At 39.0% G+C, this 26474-nt stretch overlaps 1 protein-coding gene across 7 annotated transcripts in view; it reads left to right on the top strand.

Annotated features, from left to right (window-relative positions):
- PARD3 (par-3 family cell polarity regulator) overlaps window positions 1-26474 on the top strand; it is an 823338-nt gene that overhangs the window by 420224 nt on the left and 376640 nt on the right. For all 7 annotated transcript variants that reach the window (XM_081109711.1, XM_081109709.1, XM_081109710.1 and 4 more), the window contains exons 6-7: window positions 19634-19722; window positions 21990-22073. In XM_081109711.1, coding sequence (XP_080965837.1) covers window positions 19634-19722; window positions 21990-22073 — 173 coding nt within the window. The remainder of the gene's footprint in view (window positions 1-19633; window positions 19723-21989; window positions 22074-26474) is intronic.

The raw sequence follows: 26474 nt of genomic DNA, 5'->3' as shown, positions 1-26474 counted from the left end.
GATGCTATTATTCTTCCCAGCTTATAAATAAGTAAACTGAGACAGAAAGGTTCCATAATTTTTCAAAATCATTCAGTAGGCAGAATCCATTTTTTTTTAACCTAGGCTACCGTGCCATACCAAATATAACACGTTTAATACTTTAAGTTAGTGCACTTGTTTAATATCTTCATTTTTGTTTGGCATTTGTATCACATTCTGGATATTAGGGACAGTGCAATAATACACAGCAAATCAGTTTTATTAATGTTAACCTCTAAATTTATTTTAAATTTTTGAACCATGATTTAAAAATTTAGCATTCAGACTTATGATTTAAGATTGAGCATTTTAGACTATTATCATTGCTATGTACTTTGTGTCAAACATATTATTAACTTCCATTTTGTTTGACGGAATATAACCGTTTTTTCTTAAGGAAACATTTTTTTATTTTTCATTGATTTCAAAGATGAAGGGAAAAGGAGATAGAAATAGAAACATGACTGATGAGAGAGAATCATTAATGGGCATGCCCCCTACTGGGGATGGAGCCCGCAACCTGGGCATGTGCCCTTGACAGGAATCGAATTGGGCCCCTTCAGCTGCAGGCCAATGCTCTATCTACTGAGCCAAACTGGCTAGGGCGAGAAAATACAACTTTGAACCTTGGGAAATTATCAACTGGCTTTTGCTTCATTAATTCAACTAGAAAATTGAATGAAATCAAGATTTTTTTAAAAGCCATTTAACTTTATCCAAATTATTGATTGGTTTGTGAAATTATAATATTGCATTGAAAAGTAATAAACCAGTGCAAACTTGAATAAATATTTACATGAGTGGATTTTGTTATGCAAGCCATGTGTTACTCATTGATATTTAACAACTTAAATTAATGAGGTGTAGGACTTCTGGACTGCAAAATGTTTTCCTGTTGTTGTTTTTTTTATTAATTAAATCTTTTTTGTTCAGATTATTACCTTTTTTCCTCCCTTTTTCCCCCCATAACTCCGCTCCACCCAGTTCCAACCCCACCCTCCTCCCTCACTCCCCATCCACTGTCCTCATCCATAGGTGCACGATTTTTGTCCAGTCTCTTCCCGCATCCCCCTCACCACTTTCCCCCCTAAAAATAGCCAGTCCACTCCCTTTCTAGGCCCCTGATTCTATTATAATCACCAGTTCATTCTGTTCATCAGATTATTCACTTGATTTTCAGATTCACTTGTTGATAGATGTGTATTTGTTGTTCATAATTTGTATCTTTACCTTTTTCTTCCTCTTCTTAAAGGATACCTTTCAGCATTTCATATAATACTGGTTTGGTGGTGATGAACTTCTTTAGCTTTTTCTTCTCTGTGAAGCTCTTTATCTGACCTTCAATTCTGAATGATAGCTTTGCTGGATAAAGTAATCTTGGTTGTAGGTTCATGGCATTCATCACTTTGAATATTTCTTGCCACTCCCTCCTGGCCTGCAAAGTTTCTGTTGAAAAATCAGCTGACATTCGTATGGGTACTCCCTTGTAGGTAACTGACTTTCTTTCTCTTGCTGCTTTTAAGATGCTCTCTTTGTCTTTTGCTCTTGGCATTTTAATTATGATGTGTCTTGGTGTGGTCCTCTTTGGATTCCTTTTGTTTGGGGTTCTCTGTGCTTCCTGGACTTGTAAGTCTATTTCTTTCACCAGGTGGGGGACGTTTTCTGTCATTATTTCTTCAAATAGGTTTTCAATATCTTGCTCTCTCTCTTCTTCTGGTACCCCTATAATTCGGATGTTGGTACGATTGAAGCTGTCCCAGAGGCTCCTTACACTATCTTTGTATTTTTGGATTCTTTTTTCATTTTGCTTTTCTGGTTGGGTGTTTTTTGCTTCTTTGATTTCAAATCATTGACTTGATTCTTGCAATCCTCTAGTCTGCTGTTGGGAGTCTGTATAGTATTCTTTATTTCAGTCAGTGTATGCTTAATTTCTAGTTGGTCCTTTATCACAACCTCGAGGATCTCATTAGATTTCTTGTAGATCTCATTAAGTTTATCGGCAGTTTCTAGAAAATTTTTGAAAAACCTTAAAAGTGTGGTTTTGAACTCTATATCCAGTAGTTTGCTTTGCTCCATTTCTGTCATTTGTGTCCTTTTTCTTTGTCTCCGCATTTTTTACGCTTCCCTGTGTTGATAAAGTGGTTTTCTGTGCTGAGTGTCCTCTAGGGCCCAGTGGTTCAGCCTCCCCAATTACCTAAGGAGGACACTCTTGGTGCACCCCCTTGTGGTCTTTGTGCACAGTCTTGTTGTAGTTAAGCCTTGATTGTTGTAGTTATCACTGGGAGGAATTGACCTCCAGGCCAATTGGCTGTGAGAATCAGCTATGTCTGCAGTGGGAGAACTTCTGTGCTGGAGACACCCCTCTGGGGCAAGACTTGCTTCAATGGGGCTTTGGTGCTCACTGAGTCTGCCCCCTGAGTGTGTCCTTTATGGTTTCATGGAGCTGCAAACTGGATGGTCCCACTCTGACCTCTGGGTTTCCTGGCTCCTGGATCTCTAGGGAGGTACTAATGTAGCCTTTGCCTAAGGCTATCCAGCAAAAGCCTCCCTGCAGGGCTTGGGTGGGGCGGGTCCCAGGGGATCAACAGGGCGGGGCTAGCAGTTATGGCTGCTCTCAGTCTTGCCCTCAGAGGCTCTGCTTCTCAGTGCCCTGGTAATTGCTGCAAGCCCCTTGGAGAGAAAGCTGCCCTGGAGTTATGACCGATGCCAGACAGTCCCGCTTCTCCCGTATGAGTCTGTGTCCCTAGAGACTCGCCCGGAACTGGAGCTCAGAGCGTGAGACTTCCTCCCAATTGTAAAGGACAACCGCACCCTCAGCCGGCAGCCCTCTCAGCATGCACCTCTGCACCTTTGTATTTTACTTCCTCACCGCACCGCACCTCCTCTGAGTCTCGGTATGCTTTTCTCTTTCCTTCTAGTTGTAGAATTTCCACTCAGCCAGCCTTCCTGTGGTTCTGGATGATGTCCCTTCCGTCTTTTAGTTGTGTTTTTGAAGTGGTTGTTCAAGGCAGCAAACTCTGGTGTTTACCTATGCCGCCATCCTGGTTTCTCCTGCAAAATGTTTTCTTATAAGGCCCTTCAAAATTAATAATGGTGAAATATGTTTTTATCAGAAAGGAAAATGCTAAAAATATATGCCTTTTGAAAGCTCCTTATGTTTATGTGGACCACAGAGCTCAATGATGAACTTGCCTTGTGTGATGTTTCTTCACTCTTAACTTTAATTTATTCTTTCTTTGATTCTGTTGAATTGAAATTTCTTCCAGTTATCTAATTTATTTGATATGGCAATTTACCTTATTTTTTTTGTCTTAAACTTTTTTGCTATCTGAATACTATACCAAAATATTGATTAAAAAATCACTCTGCTTGACTTCTAGGACAAATTGAATATGATATAATGCATCAGTATTAATAATTATAGTTCCATCTTTGTACTTCCCTATAATGTTCTATTTGCTTTCTAGGTCTTTGGTTCCTTGCACAGTTACATTTTAGAGAAATTATGATATAATGATATTATCTAAAAGAAAGTAATTTATAAAAGTATTGTAAGGTGTGTGTTTTTTAAATAGCCTTTATTTCTAAAATATTTTATGCTTAGTGTGTAAGTAATAAATATTATAAACACACAGTAAAAATCTCTTATAGTCCTGCCACCCAAATATAACCACTGGTGAGATTTCCTGATGTTTCTTCTAAAATGACAATTTTCAAAACAAATATTTAAATAGTAATTTTTACCCTATATGAAAGTACATTTATTATATCATATATGTTTTTACAACATAAATTTTATTATGTTTTCCTCTCATAAATTTTGTCCCTAACATGTACTAGTTGGTTAGGGTCAGCTTTATTACTTAACTAGAGGCCTGATGCACGAAATTTATTCATGGGTATGGTCCTTAGGCGTGGCCGGCAATCAGGGCCGATATGCTGGGTAACTGGCCGGGCAGTTGGGGGACCCCGCTGGAACCCGTCTTGGCTGGCCTGAGGCCTGCAGGCTGGGGGCAGCTTCTGCGTTTAGTGTCTGCCCCCTGGTGGTCAGTGCATGTCATAGTGACCAGTCGTTCCACTGGTCCTTCCTCTGTTTGGTCAATTTGCAAATCGACCAAATGACCAAACAGCAGAACAACCGTCCGGACTGCCACGCTATGACATGCTCTGGCGCCAGGCCAGCCAAGGTGGGTGGGATGTGATTGGTCGGGGGTCCCACAATCTCCCTGCAGAGGGAGGCCCAGGCCACTGGCCAACAGGGCAATCAATTGGGGGGCTCTGCAATCACCACAAAGAGGGAGGCCCAGGCCACCCTCTGCTGGGTGATTGACGGGGGGGTGGGGGGGGCTCTGCGATTGATCGCCTTGCAGAGGGAGGCCCAGGACACAGGAGGGGGCAATCAATGGGGGGATTCCACGATTGCCCCGCAGAGGGAGGCCCAGTCCACCCTCTGTGGGGCGATCGATCAGGGGGCTCCGGGGAACTGGGGAACCGGGCTCGTGTGGTGGCTGACGGAGGCAGCGCCAGACAAAGGCAGGTGTGGGCAGGGGGGGCTGCGAGGCAGCCAGGGCTGCTAAGGCCTACCCTTGCACAAATTTCATGCATCGGGCCTCTAGTATAGGATAATCTGGCTTACTCTTTTCTGAGTAAAATTCAGTGAAACAGACATGGTGAAACTGAAGGACCACAGGCCTTGATGCAGCTTTTCAAAATCCCAACTATTACACTAGAGAGAAATGTGAAATATTTTTTAGGCCTAATTTCCTCATAATAAGAATTTTAGCTTTTTGTGATGATTAAATGAAACAATGCATATAGTTTGTGGTGCATTCTAGATGTTTAGTAAAAGTGGTTCTTTTTATTTTCCCTCAGTGATTTATTTTTATAAGTAAGGTGCTTTGCATACAGTGATATCCAGGAGAACATGACAGTAAGCTTATTAGATTGATTAAGTCATTTATAAAATTATAAGTTTTTTTTAATTAAATGGGCAAAAGAATGAAACTGGATTTGTTTGTTCCCATCTACAAAAATTAAATCAAAATGATTCAAAGACCTAACTATAAGACCCGAAACGATAAGTTACATAGAAGAAAATATAGGTACCAAACTTATGGACCTTGGTCTTGGAGAACACTTTATGAACTTGACCCCAAAAGCAAGGGAAGTAAAAACACACAAAAAATGAATGGGACTATGTCAAACTAAATAATTTTTAAAATCCAGATTAAGAAAATAAGACTTGGAGAGAGAAATAAAGACATGGCAGAGGCAAATTGTTCTTAATGCCTCTGCACATGCTGGGTGGGTCCAGTACATTTCTAGATGTAATTTCATGGAAAATGTTTGATAAGCCTGGTAAACTTATATTTTGCATGTCAACAATACAGCTCTGTTATCCAAAGAACATTGTGCTCAAATCATTGGAAACCTGTCATGTGGTTATGTTACTCAGTTATGTTTAGAAAAAAACTTTGTACATACTTAATACATTAAAAATCCCATATATGTTATTTAATGAAATATGTTTAAAGATTGCGCTGAGAATGAAAGTGAGGAGTGAGGTTGTAGCCCTAGTTAGTTTTGCTCAGTAGTTAGAGTATTGGTCTGTGGGCCAAAGGGTCTTGGGTTCGATTCCTAGTCCATGTACCTTGGTTGCAGGTACAATCCTCAACCTTGGTCTGGGCATGAGCAGGAGTCAACCAATCAATGTATCTCTCTCATGGTGATATCTTTCTCTCTCTCAACTTATCCCCTCCTTCCTCCCTTCCACTCTAAAAGTCCATGGAAAAAATATCCTTGAGTGAGGATTAAAAACAAAAGTGTGGTTGTATTGAGGAGTAAAGAAGCTGGTTCTACATCATAAGTCCTCAATATATACAACAATTACATGTTGTTATACATTTTAAAATTTGTACATATCTTGCCTTTTTAAGAAGTGATTTGCACTTATCACTAGCAATAAATATTTAATTTTTATGTGTTTCTTATTGATTTAAATGTTTATATAGAGATTATTTTAGTTCCTACCTTAATGAATCAATTATTAATTTTGAAGTCTTTTTTTAAGCCAAAGGGAAATTGAAGGAAAAGTTCTACATTGCTTTTTTAAAATAATGGTCCTTTAGACCACTTAGTAAGATAAGTATTATTTATTTACCCATGTATTACTTATTTCACCTCAAAAACAAAACAGTTTAGCCTGGCTGGCATTACTCAGTTGTTGAGCAAGGACTTATGAACTGGGAGATCACAGTTTGATTCCCAGTCAGGGTGGGGCTCTGTCCCAGTCTGGAGGTTTGGGGGGGGGGGGGGGAACTGATCTTTGATTCTCTTTCATCATTGATGTTTTTATCTCTCCTTCTTCCTTCCTCTCTTAAATAAAAAATAAAAATTAAAAAAATATTTTAAAATGTCATTTCAATAAGGATTAGAATTTTGTTAGAAAAGAAAGATGGGTCAGATTACAAAATCTGTACATTTTAACAATTCAAAAGTCAATATTTTTTAGGAATTTTCAAAACAACAACAAATTGGTGTTATTATGGTAACAAGCCACATCTGAAACAAATTAATTGGACTGATAAAAATCTGAATTTAAAAATCTAATGGGTCACCACTTGGTCATTAGAGTGTGGTGGGGGACCTATGAATATTTGCAACAGGCACTTCATGCAAAACAAGTGGCCATAGTATTACTGAAGTCGTGATCCTTGCATATGCATCTGTTTGGGATAAATATGGGTAGGAGTGAGGCAGATGATGCCAGGTGGCCTGCTGGTGTTAGCTAGCTATTGAACTCAGCCATTTTCAGTAAGCATTAATATGTAAAGCATCTAGAAAAGATGGAAGAAGGGAAGAAGGAGATTCTGCTATATGATTGAATATTGGAATAGATATCTTCTAATAAGGTAACTTCTTGTCCTGAAATTCTATTTATGAGAAGCAGATTTACATTTGGAAAATTAATTTTGAGATTCCACTCTGCATGTAAGAGGTGCAAAGGTGCATAATATTTGTTAGTCTCTGTAAGATAGCTGCCATAAATCAGCACCATCTGCTTTTTTCTCCTCACTAGGGAATTTTTTTTTTAAATTGAAATTCTTTATTGTTTAAAGTATTAAATAAGTCTCCTTTTTCCCCCATGGACCTCTCCCCGCCTGCCTTCCCTCCACCCCTGTCTGTGTCCATTGGTTATGCTCATATGCATGCATGCAAGTCCTTTGGTTGATCTTTTACCCCTCCCCCCATCCCCCACCTTCCCTCATAGGTTGAACAGTCTGTTCGATGCTTCTATGACTCTGGCTCTATTTTTGTTCATCAGTTGCCGTTCATTACATTCCACAAATGAGTGAGATCATGTGATATTTATCTTTCTCTGACTGGCTTATTTCGCTTAGCATAATGCTCTCCAGTTCCATCCATGCTGTTGCAAATGGTAAGAATTCCTTCTTTTTTACAGCAGCATAATATTCTATTCTGTTGATGTACCACAGTTTTCTAATCCAATCCTCTGCTGATGGGCACTTAGGTTGTTTCCAAATCTTGGCTATTGTAAATTGTGCTGCCGTGAACATAGGGGTGCATATATCCTTTCTGATTGGTGTTTCTGTTTTCTTGGGATATACCAGTATTTCTAGAAGTGGGATTACTGGGTCAAATGGAAGTTTCCTTTTTAATTTTTTGAGGAAACGCCATACTGTTTTCCATAGTTGCTGCACCAGTCTGCATTCCCACCAGCAGTGCACAAGTGTTCAGTTTCCTCCGCATCCTTGCTAGCACTTGTCGTTTGTTGATTTGTTGATGATAGCCATTCTGACAGGTGTGAGGTGGTATGTCATTGTTGTTTTGATTTGCATCTCAGATGATTGGTGACTTTGAGCATGTGTTCATATGTCTCTTGGCCTTCTGAATGTCCCCTTTTGAAAAGTGTCTATTGAGGTCATTTGCCCATTTTTTGATTGGATTGTTTCTCTTCCTTTTGTTAAGTTGTATGAGTTCCCTATAAATTTTAGAGATTAAATCCTTATCAGAGATAACATTGGCAAATATGTTCTCCCATGCAGTGGGCTTTCTTGTTGTTTTGTTGATTGTTTATTTTGCTGTGCAGAATCTTTTTATTTTGATGTAGTCCCGTTTGTTTTTTTTCTCCTTAGTTTCCATTGCCCTAGGAGCTGCATTAGTAAAGATAGTGCTATGACAAATGTCTGTTATTTTGCTGCCTATGGATTCTTCTAGGATTTTTATGGTTTCCCATCTTATGTTTTAAGTCCTTTATCCATTTTGAGTTTATTTTTGTGTATGGTATAAGTTGGTGGTCTAGTTTCATTTGTTTGCATGTATCTGTCCAATTTTCCTAACACCATTTATTGAAGAGACCGTCTTGACTCCGTTGTGTGCTCTTGCCTCCTTTGTCAAATACTAATTGAGCATAATGGCTTGGTTCATTTTCTGCATTTAAAGACTCCTCTCTTGCCTTTGGTTGTGTGGGTCATATTGTGTATGTTTTCAAAATAGGCGATATTTAATTTCTGTGGTAAATGGAAATTATATGGACTGTATTAAATACTATGTTTGCCATCCCATTTGGTCAGTATATGCTGGAGATAAGAATTTAGGAACCCAGATTTTGTCAAATGCTTTTTCTGCATCTTTTGATATGATCATGTGATTTTTGTCTTTCAATTTGTGCGATATATCATGTTTATTGATTTGCAAATATTGTACCAGCCTTTGCATCCCTGGATTGAATCCCACTTGTTCATGATGTATGATCTTTTGGATATATTGCTGGATCCGATTTGCTAATATTTTTTTGAGGATTTTAGCATATATGTTCATCAGGGTTATTGGACTGTAATTCTCTTTCTTTGTAGTGTCTTTATCTGGTTTTAGATAGCGCTGGCCTCATAAAAAAGAGCTTGGAAGTGTCCCTTCCTCTTAATTTTTTGGAATAGTTTGAGGAGTGTAGCTGTAAAACTCCCCTGGAAAGCCATCTACTCCCAGGCTTTTGTTTGCTGGGCATTTTTTGATTACTGTTTTTGTTTCCTCCATTGTTATTGGCCTCTTCAGGTTTTCTGGTTCTTCCTGATTCAGTTTTGGGAGATTGTATATTTCTAGAGCTCCATTGTAGGTAACTAATTGCTTTTCTCTTGCTGCCTTTAAGATTCTCTCTTTGTTTTTAATTTGTGGCATTTTAATTATGATGTATCTGGGTGTGTGCCTCTTTGGGTTCTTCTTGCTTGGGACTTTCTGTGCCTCCAGAACTTATGTGATTTTTTCCTTCACCAGGTATGCTATTATTTTTTTCAAACAGGTTGTCTATCTCTTTATCACTTTCTTCACCTTCTTGCAATATTGTTAAGTTTCATGATGTACCACAGCTCCCTTAAGCTGACTTGCTGTTTTTTCTTTTCTTTTGTTTTTCTTTTTGGTTCTCTGACTGATTTTTTCCTACCCTGTGTTTTAATTCACTGACGTGATCCTTGACTTCCCGTAATCTACTGCGTATTCCTTCCAATGTGTCCTTTATTAGTGCTATATCATTCTTCATAAACCATTTTTCATGGTCTTTTTTTCATAATTACTGTATCTTTTCTCATACTGTTGAGCATCCAAGTTATTTTGTCAGATATGAGTATTGCTACCCCAGCTTTTTTTTCAATTCCATTTGCATGAAAAAATTTTTCCATCCCTTCACTTTCATTTTGTGTTAGTCTTTTGTTCTGAGGTTAGTCTCTTATAGACAGTATATATGTGGGTCATGGTTTCTTATCCATTTAGTTACCCTATGTCTTTTGATTGGAGTGTTTAAGCCATTTAAATATAAGGTTATTATTGATAGGTACTTGTTTGTTTCAATTTTTAAACTTTATGCATATGTTCCTCTCTCTATATATTCCTTCTTTGTACAATAGTCCTTTTACCATTTCTTGCAGTTTGGTGATGATAGACTCTTAGCTTTTTTGGTGGTGATAAACTCTTTTAGCCTTTTTTGTCTGCAAAGCTCTTTATTTCACCTTTAATTTTGAATGATAGCCTTGTTAGATAGAGTAATCCTGGATTCAGTCCCTTGGTATTCATTACTTTGTGTACTTTATGCCAGTTCATTCTGGTCTGAAGTGAAATGAGCTGATAGTCTAATGGGGGAGCTCCCTTTTAGGTAACTTTCTATCTCTCTCTTGCAGCCTTTAAGATTCTTTGTTTGTCTTTTTTGTTTACCATTTTAAGTATGATGTGTCTATGTGGGGTCTTTTTGGCTTCATTTTGATTTGGATTATCTCTGTTTCCTGAACTTCAGTGTCTTTTTTCTTCACTAGGCTAGGTAAGTTTTCTGTCATAATTTCTTCAAGCAGGTTCTCTATTCCTTGCTCAGATTCTTTAATGTTGGGGTTGTTTTTTTCTCCCCATTTTTGCTGTTCCTTTGTATTTATTTATATGTATTAGATGGAACTGCTATGGCTCCCAGGGGTCATCTTATTTAGCACTTGTTTTGTGGGACCCAATGTTAGAGTCTCTTAGATCTCCTGAGCTAGGTGCTCTAGGAATGCCTTTGTTTGAGTTATTTGGGTTATTTTTGGGTATTGAATGTTGTCCCATTTGTGGATGGAATCTCCTCTCCCTCAGGCTGACTGAAAGGCTCAACCCTGACCATGTCCTGCAAGCTTTTATGGAGGTGCTGAGAGAACAGAACAGAATACAATAATACGAAACAAGAAACGAAAGGAAAACATACAGAAGGTTCCTACAACAACATCAAAAGCAACCACAAAATAAGAAAGACTTAGGAAAAAGAAAAGAGAGCAAGAATTAGAAAAGAAAAGAAAAAAGAAAAGAAAAGAAAAGAAAAGAAAAGTACTAGGATAAAGAGGGAAGAAAATAGAATATGAAGGAGCAGAGAACTAATAAAATAAAAATAAAGAATATGGGGAGGAAAATTGTATATTAGAAAACAGGAAAAAAATGGAAAAGAGAAATAGAGGAGTCAGTAGATAGGCACAAAATAAGGAAGAAAGGTGAGCAAGTGGGAGAAAGAAAAAAATAGAGTAGGAAAATGGAAGAGAACAATTATATATATGAAAGAAACAATATAGACTAAAATAATAAATAAATAAAGCAGATAGATCAAGAAGATAAATAAAAAAAGGAAAATAAGAAAAGTGTGAAGTTGTGTTCATCTCAGCAGAGCTCAGTCCCTCCTCAGAGTTCCCTTTGGATCCTGCTCTTTTGATGACTGCAGCTGACTCTTCTGTCTGCCAATTTTTGGTTTCCTGGGAGGTAATTAGGTGCTAACCAATGGTAGAAACAACCCTCCTTTGGCTTTCAGCAACCTGTTTGAAGCTCCAAGCAATCCACAGTTTTTGTCTGTCTCCACAGGCCTTGGCTGCATGCTGAAGGGGGCTTGCTGCATTCTTAGGGTGGTTTGTTAGCATAGGGCCCTGGGCTGGGCCAGCAAACTTCCCCATGTTCCCAGGGCTCTCTGCCTGCCTTCACCTGCCAGCCAGCTGTCAATCTTAATCATTCAAAAGCCTATTTCTGAAAGGGCATTAAGTGGAATTGGGAGTACAGCCATCTGGGTTCTCCCATGTGGTGGAGGTGCTGTTCAGATTTCAGAGAAAGTGGTAGGTATGTTTTCCTGTCCCTCCAAAAGTGTTTCAGAATATTACCCTCTCCTCAGCTGGGTGGAGATCCAGTAGGATCATCTGGAAACTGGAGTTTCTATCAACTCTCCCATATGTAGGGGAAGCACCAGTCTGGTTCCCAGGATAGTGGATGGCCCATCCCCAAGTCTCTGATGTGTCCTGAGACTGTTCAAACTTCTAAGCTTGGCCTCTGTGGCTGTCTACTCTGCAAAGGTGGACATGCATGGTGTGGCAGGCAGGGCTCCTGAGAGTGGTATGTGCAGGGTTTTTCCTTTTCCTGAGCTGTGGCTTCTGTGAGGGGCTAGTGCCTCTCAGGAAAAATGGCTGTTTTGGTTTTGGGTTGCAGATCAATGCAGGTCTCCCCCTTCCACCGCCCCTCCCCTCCTCTTCCCTAGTGCTTCCCACCTCTGCCTCCCCTTAGACACCTAGAGTCTGTACTGCCCTTCCCCCACCAAAGCCTAAAGCCTCAGGTGAGTAGCTAAGAAAAACTCCTGTGCTCTGGGTTTAAAAACAAGACAAAAGAAAAACCCTGAGGCTTTCTCTCTGACCAGCTCAGATCTACTGGCTCCAATTTCCTGTAGCATGTTTCCTGGGCAGCCAGAAGCCCTGCTGCCTTTCATGGCTGGATGTTACTTGGGACTTTGGTCTTGGTTCTGGTGCTCTAGGCTATGGAGCCCAGCCTGGGTTCTGAGCCTCAGTCTTCTCTGGGAATTAACCCTCAGGAATCCAAGTTATCCCTCCTGACTCTCGGCCTCCTGCTGGATCAGCTCTTCTTTCGACCTTGCCCTTCCTACTAGTCTCCAGTTGTTTTCTGTCCTTACTTGATATAAGTCTCTTCCTCATCTGGACCTCAGTTGGTAATTCCAGATGAATTGTAATTTAATTTTATTTCTAGTCTGGCCTTGAGAGAGATGTTAGAAAGCTTTGCCTATTCAGCTGCTACCTTCTCTTCTTTAGTATTTTTATTTTTAAAGGTCTTGTTTATTATCTAGTATTATCTGTCCTTAAAAGTATTTGAATTAAGTTATTTTTTTATACGTATACTAGGGGCCCAGTGCACGAATTCGAGCATCTTGAAAGGAACTGTGGGGCTGCGAGGCTGCGGTGGGCACAGGAGCGGGTCTTGGCCCATCCTCCGCGCTCCCGCCTGGCCCCTTCCACCACCTCCCCTGGTCGCCAGACTGCAGCCAGCCCCACTCCCACTGCTGCCACTCCCACGTGCTGTTGGCACCAGCCCCGATCGCACCCGCTGATGGCACGGAGCGATTGGGGCCGTTGCCCGCAGTGTGTGCAAGTGGGGCCAGCATTGTCAGCGGGTGTGAGTGGCAGCTGCTGCCCTGATTGCCCCTCAGGAGCAGGGGTAGGTGGAGAAGCACTCAGGGGCAATTGGGCGGCAGCCACTGCTCGCACATGCCGACGGTGCCAGGCGATTGGGACCGGTGCCAGGCGCTGGCAGTGGGTGCAAGTGGGGCCAGCGCCAGCAGCAGGTGCGAGCACCAGGTGGAACCACAGTGCACAGGAGCAAAGAATTTTCAGTAACCACTAGAGGCTCACCCTGATGACAGTGACTGGGACCCCGCCTTGGTTTGGCACCCCCGCTCATCTGCTCCACCATCCTGCTGCAGCTGATGCCTGCCATATTCCATGCTCTGCTGCCTGCTGCCAACACCCACCATGTTCTGTGTGTGCCCCCTGGTGATCAGCACACGTCATAGCAACCGGTTGTTCAGTTGTTCCGCCATTTGGTCTATTTGCACATTAGCCTTTTATTTTAGAGGATACTAGAGGCCCGGTGCACAAAAATTTGTGCACTTGGGGGGAAGGAGGGGTCCCTCAGCCTGGCCTGTGCCCTCTCACAGTCTGGGACCCCTTGGGAGATAATGACCTGCTGGCTTAGGCCTGCTCCCGGGTGGCAGAGGGCAGGCCCAATTCCTAGGTGCAGCCCCTGGTCAGGCTCAGAGCAGGGCCGATGGGGGAGTTGGGGCGCCTTCCCCTGTCACGAACAGAGCAGGGCGGATAGGGAGGTTGTGGCCCCGCCCCCTGTCACACACAGAGCCACAGGGCCATCAGGGGGTTTGGGCGCTGCCCCCTGTCATGCATATCCCAGTGCCTGGAGGCCTCGCGGCTCCGCTGACCCCGGTGCTGGGAGGCATATTACCCTTTTACTATATAGGATAGAGGCCTGGTGCACAGGTGGGGTCCGGTTGGTTTGCCCTAAAGGGTGTCCTGGATTAGGGTGGGGGTCCCCACTGGGGTGCCTGGCCAGCCTGGATGAGGGGATGATGGCTGTTTGCAGCTGGTCACACACCCTTCAGGGTGGGGGTCCCCACTGGGGTGCCTGGCCAGTCTGGGTGAAGGGCTGAGGGTTGTTTTCAGGCTGGTGGGTGACTGAAGCTCCCAACCGCTCCTTTTTTTCTTTTTCTTTTTTTTTTATTCTGGGCCAGCTTTAGCTCTGACTCCAGCTCTGAGGCCTCTGCTGCTGAAAGCAGGTATCTGGTTTGTTTGGGTTCTATAATCGAAACACTGTTTCAACTCCAGCTCTGAGATCCTGGCTGGCTGGCTGAAAGCAGGTTTCTGGGGTTTTGTTTAGCTTCTATATTTGTAACAATGTTTCAAACTGCAAGCTCGGAGGCCGGCAGCGGCAGGTGGGGAACGTTGGAGTCCTCCGTCACTGAAGCAAGCAAGCCTCATGTTCGCTTCAAGCTGCCTGGCTGCCGGCCACCATCTTGGCTGGCAGTTAATTTGCATATCGCCCTGATTAGCCAATGGGAAGGGTAGCGGACGTATGACTAATTACCATGTTTCTCTTTTATTAGATAGGATTGCTACTCTAGTGGAATATAATGACTATGAAGTAAAATTATGTTACGCAATTACTGATTTTATTTCTTTGAAGGATGCTGTAGAGTTCTAACTGAAAGATAATTTTTTTCTTGATATAAGAGGGATGGTTCTTTTATCTAATAAAATTTAATATTATTGTTAGTTCCTAACAATGAAGACATTATCTTAGGGCATTTCTTAATGATATTACTAGGTTTATTTAGTTCATTATTAATCATATAAATGCTGCCATATGGCATTACGTAGCAAACAGCCTTGGAAGATAGGCAGTGTCTCCCTCCATAGCAATAAGCAAGCATCCTATATAATAAAGAGGTAATATGCAAATTGACTGTCACACCATCTCACAAGATGGCCACCACAAGATGGCCGGCAAGGGAGGGCAGTTGGGGGTGACCAGGCCAGCAGGGGAGGGCAGTTAGGGGCAACTAGGCCTGCAGGGGAGGGCAGTTAGGGGCAATTGGGCTGGCAAGGGACCAGTCAGGCATCGATCAGGCTGGCAGGGGAGTGGTTAGGGAGTGATCAGGCTGGCAGGCAGAAGTGGTTAAGGGCAATAAGGCAGGCAGGCAGGCGAGCGGTTTGAAGCCAGCAGTCCCGGATTGTGAGAGGGATGTCCGACTACCAGTTTAGGCCTGATCCCACAGGGATCAGATCGGGCCTAAAACCGTAGCCGGACATCCCCCGAGGGGTCCCAGATTGGAGAGGATGCAGGCTGGACTGAGGGACAACCCCCACCCCCACCCCAGTGTACGAATTTTGTGCACCGGGCCTCTAGTTCTTAATGAGTATATAAGAGATTCTCATTCTATAAGCTCATATTTCTTCTATGTGTGCCAGTGTCCCCTGGCCCTCTTCAAATCACCCTGTGAAAATTTTAGCTTGAAGAACTGGTGCATAAAGGATGATACTCTAACTAATGCTATTGCTGTAATAAGCAGTTCTTTGTCTCAAACAAGGAGTCTTGTTTCTTAAGCTAGCACACATGGAACCATGGCAAGCTAACTTAGGACTTTTCAAGTCGGGTGAGATCCTAGACCCTTTTCAGCCCTTGGCATCTGTTTTCTGTTTGAAAATTTCTTCAACCAGTCACCAATAGTGTTTTCCCCCTCCTGCCATTTAATTGATTGTATACTGTATTTGTTTGCTTATATTTTTTAATATGTTTTTTTATTCCAAAGGCTTTTTAAAAAATATATATTTTTATTGATTTCACAGAAGAAGGGAGAGTCAGAGAGAGATAGAAACATCAATGATGAGAGAGAATTATTGATCGGCTGCCTCCTATACTCCCCTGCTGGGAATCAAGCCCGCAACCCAGGCATGTGCCCTTGACCAGAATTGAACTTGGGACCCTTCAGTCCCTACGCCAATGCTTTATCCACTGAGCCAAACCAGCCAGGGCATTTTATAATGAAATTACTTTGTGTGCAGTAAAGTACAACAAATATCAGGTTTTATGCAAGTTTCTAGAATATACATGCTACATGATATATTTGAATAGGTAATATGTTTAATATTAAATTGTATTGCAAGGCACAGAGTATGAATGGATGAATATGTATTCTTAAAATATCTTGGAGTTGTGTAAAGTTACTACAAAATATTTATTGAGGTATATTTTATATGTAATCTATTTTTCTTTTCAATAATAGTTAACATTTATTGGGCAATTACTGTATGTCAGGCACCATCTTATTCCTCCCAATTGTCCTATGAAGAAGATTCCCCCCCCCCCCATTTTACAGAAGAAGGAGGGATAGAAATATAAAGGGCTGTATAACTTGCCTAAGGATATAAAATTGGCATATGGTAGAGGTGGCATTGAAACCCAGATCTGTTTAATTCTCTAATCTGAGCTCTTAACCACTACAGCCTCCTATGAAATGGAGAAAAGGGAAAGAATTTAAAAGTATATTGACTCACCTGGAGATTTTTAAAACATTGTGTACTTTGCATTAATACTATGGGCCTTCATTATTAATTTGACATAAATAACACCAATATTCATTTACAGTAGTCTCCTTTACCCATGGTTTTGCTTTCTATGGTTTCACTTATCCGCTGTCAATAGCAGTCCAAAAATATTAAATGGAAAACTCTATAAATAAACAATTTATAAGTTTTAAGTTGTGGGTCTTCACATTTTGTCCCCCTTGGGACATGACTCACTCCTTTGTCCAGTGTCTCTAGGCTGTATACTCACCCTGCCCATTAGGCACTTATCAGATCCCTCATGTGAGGGGAAAGGGTGTCCACATTCACATAAATCTTATTACAGTATATTTTAATTATTTTATTTTATTATATTTGTCAATTCCTTACTGTACTATATAACTTAAATTTTATCATAGATATGTATTTATAGGCAAAAAACATAGTATATATAGTGTTTGGAACTTTCTGTGGTTTCAGTCACCCACTGAGGGTCTTGGAATGTACCCCCTTCAGATCAGGGAGGACTACTGGACTGCTTATAATGGAATTCAGTGTATAACTCTTGTTAAAATTAACTATGTTCAGTCACTGCTTTTTAAAAGTATAAAACAAAAACTAAAGCAATATAGGAGCTAATATTTCCACATCCAGAAATTGGGAAATTCTAAGTTGTGGCTCCCACCATAATTGCAGCCCAGCCTCAGATCAGTGAGTATTGCAATCTAAACTGAACATCATATGCAGCTTCATGAAATAATATTCTACTCACTCTTGGAGGCCTGATAATGGCCACTGTGGGAACAATGAGTGTGTAGACTATCAGTAACTGTTTACCACTGTCGTTTGGGGCATTTCATTTATATGACTGCTTTTCATAGTGTAACATAGGTGTTTCAGTTGCTCATATATTGTGGTATTTCAGTGGTGCTTAAATTATTCATAAATACTGAAACAAAGTGTCTTTGAATTGTAGGATTATCTTTATGTTTTTAATCTGATTTAGTCACTTTGCTCTCCTCCCCTATTTTCAATCCCAAAGGAAAAGCATACTTTTGGGAATTGTTTATTTTAAAGTGTGGTTCTTAGGCAGGTTCAAGATGTTGGTTAACTTTGAAATGTAAGCTGGTGCTGAAAAGAGGTAAAGGACTAAGAAGTGCATATTGGAGCCTCTAAAAGCACAGGATCATATCTTTTTTTTTTTTGATATATTTTATTGATTTTTTACAGAGAGGAAGGGAGAGAGATAGAGAGTTAGAAACATCGATGAGAGAGAATCATCGATCAGCTGCCTCCTGCACATCTCCTACTGGGGATATGCCCGCAACCCAGGTACATGCCCTTGACCGGAATCGAACCTGGGACCTCTCAGTCCGTAGGCCGACGCTCTATCCACTGAGCCAAACCGATTTCGGCCAGGATCATATCTTGAAGTAGCTTAGCTTTATGCAGTGACCTACCAGTGAGGCTATGTGGGCCCATGTACAACTCAGAAAAATTCTATTCTCAGAGGAAATGTCAGTTGGACATTATCAACTGCTTTACTTTGCCTTAATATTGCTTCAATAATCTGTAGTATTGTTTGACACTGTGAATTGAACATATAAGCTTTGCTTATCATTTTGTTGATTGATGTCTCTGTTGACAGCATTCACATTTCTATTATGGGTCTCTCAAATACATGTTTAAACATATAAAGTTTTTGCTAATGATGGAATCTCATATAGGTGGTTGTATAAGTTCATGTATAAAATTACTGTTATCTAATTTATATAGTTGAAAGGAGAAACTTCACATGTTATTTGTATACATTAATTATATACATAAAATTCCAAGAAATACCAGTCGATTAAGTAAATTGTATTTAGGTATGGTTTTGTTTCTATTAGCAAAGTATTTACAGAGTATCTAGTAGGTGCCCAAAACATTGTGGTCCAAGGTAAAGCCCACAAGAGCCTATTAGCCACTGTGTTTGGAACTCTGAGTCTTTCCTAAAAATTCTAATTTGGTTAAGAAGACCACTGATGTCAGTCAGGCATGTTTATCATTATTCAAAATGATCCTGAGAAGGCGGCTTAACTGTTAGTGAACTCCCTAGTGAAAAAACAATGACCACGATTATATAAAAAAAGGTATAGTCTTGGGTGATGTTTCATTTGTTTTTATAAACCATCACATTTATTCCACATGGCACCTTTTGGAGTATCAGTATCTTACCCAATCCCAATTTGTACAACATGTTGGAACATAATTTTTACATGATACTGCCTTTGTAAAAGTAAGGATACCAAGGTGAGTGTTGATTATGTTGCTCTGTGTGCTTTACCTTTTACTTGGTCCTTCATTAACAGAAGTAAGCAGAAGTGATTCTTTAAAATTAAGGTCTTAATCCCTTTTCAGGTAACTCTAGTCAGTTGGCTCAGTAATTTTAAGTGATATTTCATAGGATGAAGGATTCAAGTCAAGTATTGTACTTACTGCACACTCATTTTGCCAAGCTGTGTTAGTGGAATTTAGGGACTGACAAATATGACTTTGCAAATTTTGGTAGTCATTAAGCATTATAATGGTCTCAACTGTTTAGATTAGGGGTCCTCAAACTACAGCCCGCAGGCCACATGCAAATACAAATATTGTATTTGTTCCCGTGTTTTTTTTTTTTACTTCAAAATAAGATATGTGCAGTGTGCATAGGAATTTGTTGATAGTTTTTTTTTAAACTATAGTCTGGCCCTCCAACGGTCTGAGGGACAGTGAATTGGCCCCCTGTTTAAAAAGTTTGAGGACTCCTGGTTTAGATTAGTAAGAATTTTAAACATACATACTCAGTGTCATGTACATATATATTAATATACTATAACATTGTAGTAACATGTAATTACTTCCTAAAATATACACCAGAAAGTGAAGTAAAAATGATAAAGTTAACATTAAATAGAAGTTCTAATGTTTTCTTATTGCATTGGTATCTTTTTCACCTCCCAGGAAATGCTAAATAAGTTGACTATTGCTTTGAAATGCAACTTTTCATATATACATACCCATCTTATTATTAAAAATCACCTTCAGTAGAGAAAACACCTAATTATAATATGATCATAATGCCTGCCAAACTCCACTTTTATCCAGCTTTCTTTCACATTTTAGAAATAGATCTAACACAGAGTGTGCTTCTCTTTGTGTCGTGTTTTTAGGATGAGGATGGGACAGAAGACAACAGTCGTGTTGAACCTGTTGGACATGCTGACAGTGGTTTGGAGAACATTCCCAACTTTTCTCTGGAGTAAGTTACTGATGGTTTTAATTAAATATGTAATATACCTGCAGCATCACTGATAGTAGAAAGTGTTCCAAAAACATATGGCATGTGTAGGATGTTTGTGCTGAGTTAAAAACATGCCTTGCATTAGTTTGTTTTCCAAAGAGCATCTTTCATCGATTGTGTTATTATCTAATCTAAAAAGAATAGCATGGAAATTCACATGTCTCTGTCCTGAGTTTCATGCCTTAGCCAATACTCTTAAGTTATAATATAAAATAGTGTTTGATTAAAAATGTTTGCTGAGTTTACAGCACTTGAACTGTTAATTTTGATTGCTTTGTATGTCAGTATTTTGGTCATTTGTTGTGCAACTTAGCTAAATTTAAAAAAAATTATAAACATACTTTAACTGAAAAACTATTTGAATCATATAAGCATTAGCTATTTTAGCATATATATTTTGATTTGAAAAAATAGAATCTCTCAAAGGCATTTGAAAAATTATAGGTCATAGGTTAGGGACCTGAACATGATTTTAAGTATGAAAGGACAGAGTAACATTTTCTTATATTATTATCACAACTGTACAATTATCTTAAATATTGGCATGTTTAAATGGAAGGGGTTATCAGGGAGGTCAGTCATTTTGAATTTTTTTCTTTGACTATCAGTAAAAGTTAGGGGATCTAGACATTAACATTTGAACTCTTTCTTCTTTGGGTCTTCCAAGAGAAGTTTCTAAGAACTTCCTCAGTGAGATTAGGCACTAGAATCAGATTATGTTTGGATATAGAGAAACCAGCACTAAGTATTTTCTTTTAAGAAATACTTGCCATGTCATAGTTCTTTTTAGAGAAAACGTAGAATAGCAATAATTATTAGAGTAACTACACTATTTCTAGTGGACAAACCAATCATTAAAAAATGTGTAAATTGTAAATAGTATCTAAAATAGGATGTTATAAAATTCTATGAAAATATTTTTTAAAATAAAAATCCATTTAGTGTTACTTTAATATGGTTAATTTTTTTTTATTTTGTCCTAATTAGTATATGTGATTAAATCTATGCACATATTTTCAATTTTGTTTTTACTCAATATTCCTATCTTTATTTTTCTTTAGCCTTTGTCTTATATAACCAGAACATACATAGTACATAGGATGACCTCAGGCTTTTATTTAGGAAGTTTAAGAATTGGCATTTTCCATTATATATATAAGAACTATATTGTGACCTTTGTCAAATCCATTGATAATCATTTATGGTTGTTGGTGTTATTTAAACTAGATATTTAATTAAAATACTATTTCCAAATATTGCTTGTTAGATAAGTACTGCTTAGATTTCTATGCAGTACCCCCCACCCCCACCCCACCCCCCCTACACACACACACACGCACGCGCACACAAAATCTACAAAGAAAGTGAAATCTCGTTTAAATGGTTTGGAAAGTTTACATTCTCTAAATTATACCAGCTTTCATTAAACTTGGGCTTATTTTATTAATAGTAAATTATTTATATAATAGAAGTAACTTCATATAATAGAAGTTACTTTATATAAATAGCTTTGTTACTTTAATGTCCATTTGCAAACACTTTTATGAAAATGATTTGTTTTTTATTGGAAATTTATTGGCTTTGAAAAAGGAGTTTCATAACCTGCACTTGCAGTGGTTTAAGAAATGGCAACTTAAACTGTTATGGAATGGTGGGAAGTCAGGATTGCTGGATTACATCTGGACTGTCACCAGTCCACAGGAGTAAAAACTTCAACTTTATTGGATTATTGGAAGGGTCAATGATGTGACATATTTACGAGCTCTTCGTAAATTATAAAGTGCTCTGTAGCTTGGAACACCTTTATTCAGTTAATCTTCATTGCCCTTGAAGTAGATATTGGGATGGAAATTTTTCATTGGAAATCTAGAGATTTGACTTGAAAATGCGTACTTGTATTACACAGAAGAGTATGGTCCCAGAGAAATGGTTCTGTGTCATTTTTAATGTAGTTATTTCTGATGATTGTTCTCCCTCCATGCCGTCAGACTAGTGTTCGGGTATGTAGTGTTTAATGTTGCCTTCATCACCATGCTTATATTCCAGAATGTGTATGTACATGCTTGTGTGCTTGGTGGGATTTTTTTGTTGTTGTTCTCTTTTGTTGTTTATTGTGTGTCTGTGTTATTGTCTGGTTTTTTTTTTTTTGTTGTTATGTTTTGTTGTTTCGGTTTGGTTTGTTTACAGTCCATGTTCATGCTCCCTCATTCATCATTGTCTCACAGTGATATGGTAAAGCTCGTACACGTCCCCAACGATGGAGGGCCTCTGGGAATCCATGTAGTGCCTTTCAGTGCTCGAGGCGGCAGGTAATGTATCTTGGAGGTTTTTAATTGAATCATAATGTGGAGTGTTTTATCTTCATTTATGCTCAGATATAGAGTGGTGTTGATTTAGCATATGCTTAATGGAAATATTTTCATTTGTGGCAACTGCCACTTAATTCATATGTATATATCATAATCACAGAAGGCACTTAGGCTGATGAAGAAATCAAGCATTCAAATTATCCAAATAAATTTATTGTTCATTACATCTGTACAGGCATTTTACTTTGCTATAAATCAATGATAGACTTTAGTGTCAGAACTCCAGATGAATTTGCAAAGTTGAGGGCAAGAGCTTATTGTTTATGTTTATTTAGTTCCTTAATTTTGTAGGATTTTTATGACTATGTTTGGTATTTTAAAAAGTAAGACAAGCTATAGCTTACTTCCTACTCTGTGGCCTATGGTTCCTTCTCTTCAATATCTGCACATTCAGATGTGAAAATTTTATATTGTTTGTTAATATGGCTTCATCCTTTTAGAGATCATATATCCTTAAAAACTTAAAATGTTATATGAGTTTCTCTCATTCTGCTGCTTTTTTCTGTGAAAGAATTGTTTTGTTTTAATATACTCAAATACATATTATGAATTGATTTTGCAGCTAGTGGTTTATGGGCTTCTGCTATGGATAGGCAAAGTGCGTCAGGTCCTTCCCAGGGACACTAACCATACACATTTAACTTGTGGAAGTTTTACCACATTCTCATTTATTTACCCACCTAATGATTACATGGTGAAGTATTTATTTTATGTAGTAGTGGTGCCACTCACTATTATTCCTAGTGACCCACCAGCAATATTTTTTTCCAATATATTTTTATTTATTTCAGAGAGGAAGGGAGAGGGAGAAAGAGATAGGAACATCAATAATGAGAGACTCTTTGATTGGCTGCCTTCTGCAGGCCTCCTATTAGGGATCGAGGCCACATCCTAGGCCAGTGGTGGCGAATCTATGACATGCGTGTCAGAGGTGACACGCAAACTCATTTTTTTGGGTGATTTTTCTTTGTTAAATGGCATTTAAATATATAAAATAATTATCAAAAATATACATCTTTGTTTTACTATGGTTGCAGATATCAAAAAATTTCTATATGTGACACGGCACCAGAGTTAAGTTAGGGTTTTTCAAAATGCTGACATGCTGAGCTCAAAAGGTTCACCATCACTGTCCTAGGCATGTGCCCCAACTGGAACCTCCTGTTTCATAGGGCGATGCCCAACCACTGAAGAATATAGGCTGGGCTATTTTAACTTTGTTTACACTGTGAGAAGGAAAAGCTGAAAAGTTGCCTTAGACCAGTGACTGAGGACTTAGAACATGGTTTAAACTGTGGCTAAGGAATTACAAGCATCATGTGTTGTAAAAAACAGATGTAATTTAAATACAAGCATGTGATGGGTATTTGAACAATTGTACTACATTCCTGTTGTATCTTCCTAACTGCGGCACGTCCAGATTTCATCTCTTTAGGGAATGTCTGGATGCTGAAACTTTAATTTACCCGGAGCTCAAGCCCAGAGTCTGAGGCTTGAATGTTAGTGTTTTAAAACAAGCTGTGAAATTCATCTTGAATTTGGGGGTGGTGTTATATTCACAGAGTTGTAACTGCTTTCACTTTTTTCCTCCTCTTCTCTTTTACCTTTTAAATGTTGGAGAAGCATTGATATTTCTTCAAAGAACTTTCAGTTAAACAAGCTTTGTTGTTTTCAAAATGGCTCATGTTTTTGTTTTCCTTTAAAATATATAATTTTAAATGATCTCAGAGTTAAATCATTTTTTCACTTATATCATAACTAGAAAAATAATATAAAATGTATGATTTATAGCTTCCTAATACTAATGTGTCTTTAACCACCTGTGAAATATAACTTATTACAAAGGAGACTTAATTGTTTATGTACCAACTTTGAACCAGTATCTCAATGACACACATGTTATTTTCTGTCATCATATATTTCCTATGTCAGTGTGAAAGGATATTAGGATAAAATAAATCGATGAAAAGCCTAAAGCAAAAGGGGAATAAGAGAAAAATAAACATACTCTAGATTAATTCAATGGAAGGCATTTCACAGAATCCACTACAGTTACTGGTTACCATGGTGTTTAGTTTTGATATATAGAATGCATTTAAGTATACAAGTATCCCTTTGCAGAACTAGAAATTATTTTTCAGCCACATCATTTTTAAAACCTGTTAATTTGACAATCAGTGAAGAAATTCTCCTGCAGCTTTCCTATATAAGGGACAAAGGGATTAATAAAATCAAACTCTTTACAAACCCTATAGGCATTACTGGTTTTTCTATTGGGAAACAACAGAACTAATGTTGTTTTTCCAAAGCCTGTGTTGTATTTTTAAGCTTCCTCTTCGACCTAGTAATGGCCTCATAGAGGTAGGCTGACAATGGGAGTGAAAGCACAGGCAGGGTGCTCAGAAACACCCATCTTCCTTGTTCTCAGAAATGTTTGCCAGTGGGTTCTTCTCATTCAGTTACATACCTTACCAAGCATTTAGGCTGTGGTAATTCCTTTTTTAAGTGAAAGTAAACAAAGATGAACAGGACTAAGTCTTTCTCTTTTAAATTATCTCAACGGTTAAATCTTTTTTTCACGTATTTGTAGTCATGGTGGAGTGATAACTAAGAAATTACAGAATTATAATAGAAATCACAGATACATGTTGATATAGTTATATAATAGCTACTCTGTGAGCTGATAAAGTATTGTCTAAATTAGGTTATTGAAACTGGCTTGTGGGAAAAGATGATTTTAAATGTGATGATTGCTTATAAAGGGAACTTCATCATCTTCATGGTGGCTGTAAGGGCAAATTAGGCAATTCAGTATAGGAGAAAGGAAGAAATTGAGTGGAACTTGTGAAGAAATTGCTCATTATCTAGTGTGTATGCAAAACTGCATATTCATAGGATGTAAGGTGGAATTTCCAAGAATAACTTCCCTTTTACGAAATTCCAATTCTACTTGGGCCATCTCAATTTTGGTGATAAAACCAATTGAATAACACCAAGTAATTATAGGAATATAGCAGGTCCTTATATAACACTAGAGGCCCAGTGCACGAGATTCGTGCACTCGGGGAAGGGGGGGATCCCTCAGCCCGACCTGCGCCTACTCATAGTGTGGGAGCCTTCGGGGGATGTCCCACTGATGGCTTAGGCCCGATCCTTGTGGGGAGGGGGCCTAAGCTGTCAGTCGGACATCCTTAGTGCTGTCTCGAAGGTGTGAGAGGCTCCCGCCACTGCTGCTGCGCTCACCAGCCATGAGTTCGGCTTCTGGGCTTCTGGCTGAGTGGCACTCCCCTTGTGGGAGCACACTGACCACTAGCGGGCAGCTCCTGCATTGAGCATCTGCCCCCTGGTGGTCAGTGCGGGTCATACTGACCAGTTGTTCTGCTGTTTGGTCGATTTGCATATTACCCTTTTATTATATAGGATAGTTTTGTTCAACCTTGTTTTGTTATAATGTTGATGAGATGTGGTGGGAACTTAACTCATATTTAGCAATTAGCCTGTGGTAAATGTGTTGTTTTTATCACATTTCCATTAACTTATCAATGATGTTAAGTGAAGTCTTACTATACCTGGTTTTGTTGCACTTTACTTTATTGAGTTTTGCGACTATTGCATTCCTTAAAATTTAAGGTAGACCCTCCACCCACAAATAATTTATGACTCACTGAAGGATGAAGTGAATGTTAGCATTTTTAGCAATAAAAAGTATTTTGAATTAAGGTATGTACATTTTTCTTGTTGTTGTTAATCCTAAGGATATGCTGTTAACCTGAGGATATTTTTCTATTGATTTTTTTTAGAGAAAGTGGGAGGGGGAAATGAGAGAGAGAGAGAGAGAGAGAGAGAGAGAGAGACCTCCATGTGAGAGAGATACATAAATTGGTTGTCTCCTGCACATGCCCTGACCAGGGCTGGTGATTGAGCCCGCAACTGAGGTTTATGCTCTGGACTGGAATAGAATCTGGGACCCTTTGGTCTGAGGGCCGAATGCTCTGTCGACTGAGCCAAACTGGTTAGGGCAAATTATGTACATTTTAAGACATAAATGCTATTGTATATATGCTAGATTATAATACAGTGTAATCACTTTTATATGCATTTGGAAACTAAAAAAATTTATGTGACTCATTTTTTATTGTGATATTTGCTTTATTGCTTTGATTGTAACTGACCCTACAGTATCTCTGAGGTCTGTACTTAGTTTTATAAAAGTGACACATATGTCCGTGTTGCTTTCTGGTTTAGATTTCAAAGTCAAGGAGTCTAAGGAACAATACAGATTGGAATTATGTATCACAAAAAAACACCACAACACAATGCAGAACAACTCATATCCTATAT

This window comes from Myotis nattereri (assembly GCF_964212035.1).
Source record: "Myotis nattereri genome assembly, chromosome: 1".
NCBI classification, from domain to species: Eukaryota; Metazoa; Chordata; class Mammalia; order Chiroptera; family Vespertilionidae; genus Myotis; species Myotis nattereri.
Note: the sequence above shows the minus strand (reverse complement) of the source record. Positions and strands in the feature narration are given on the sequence as shown.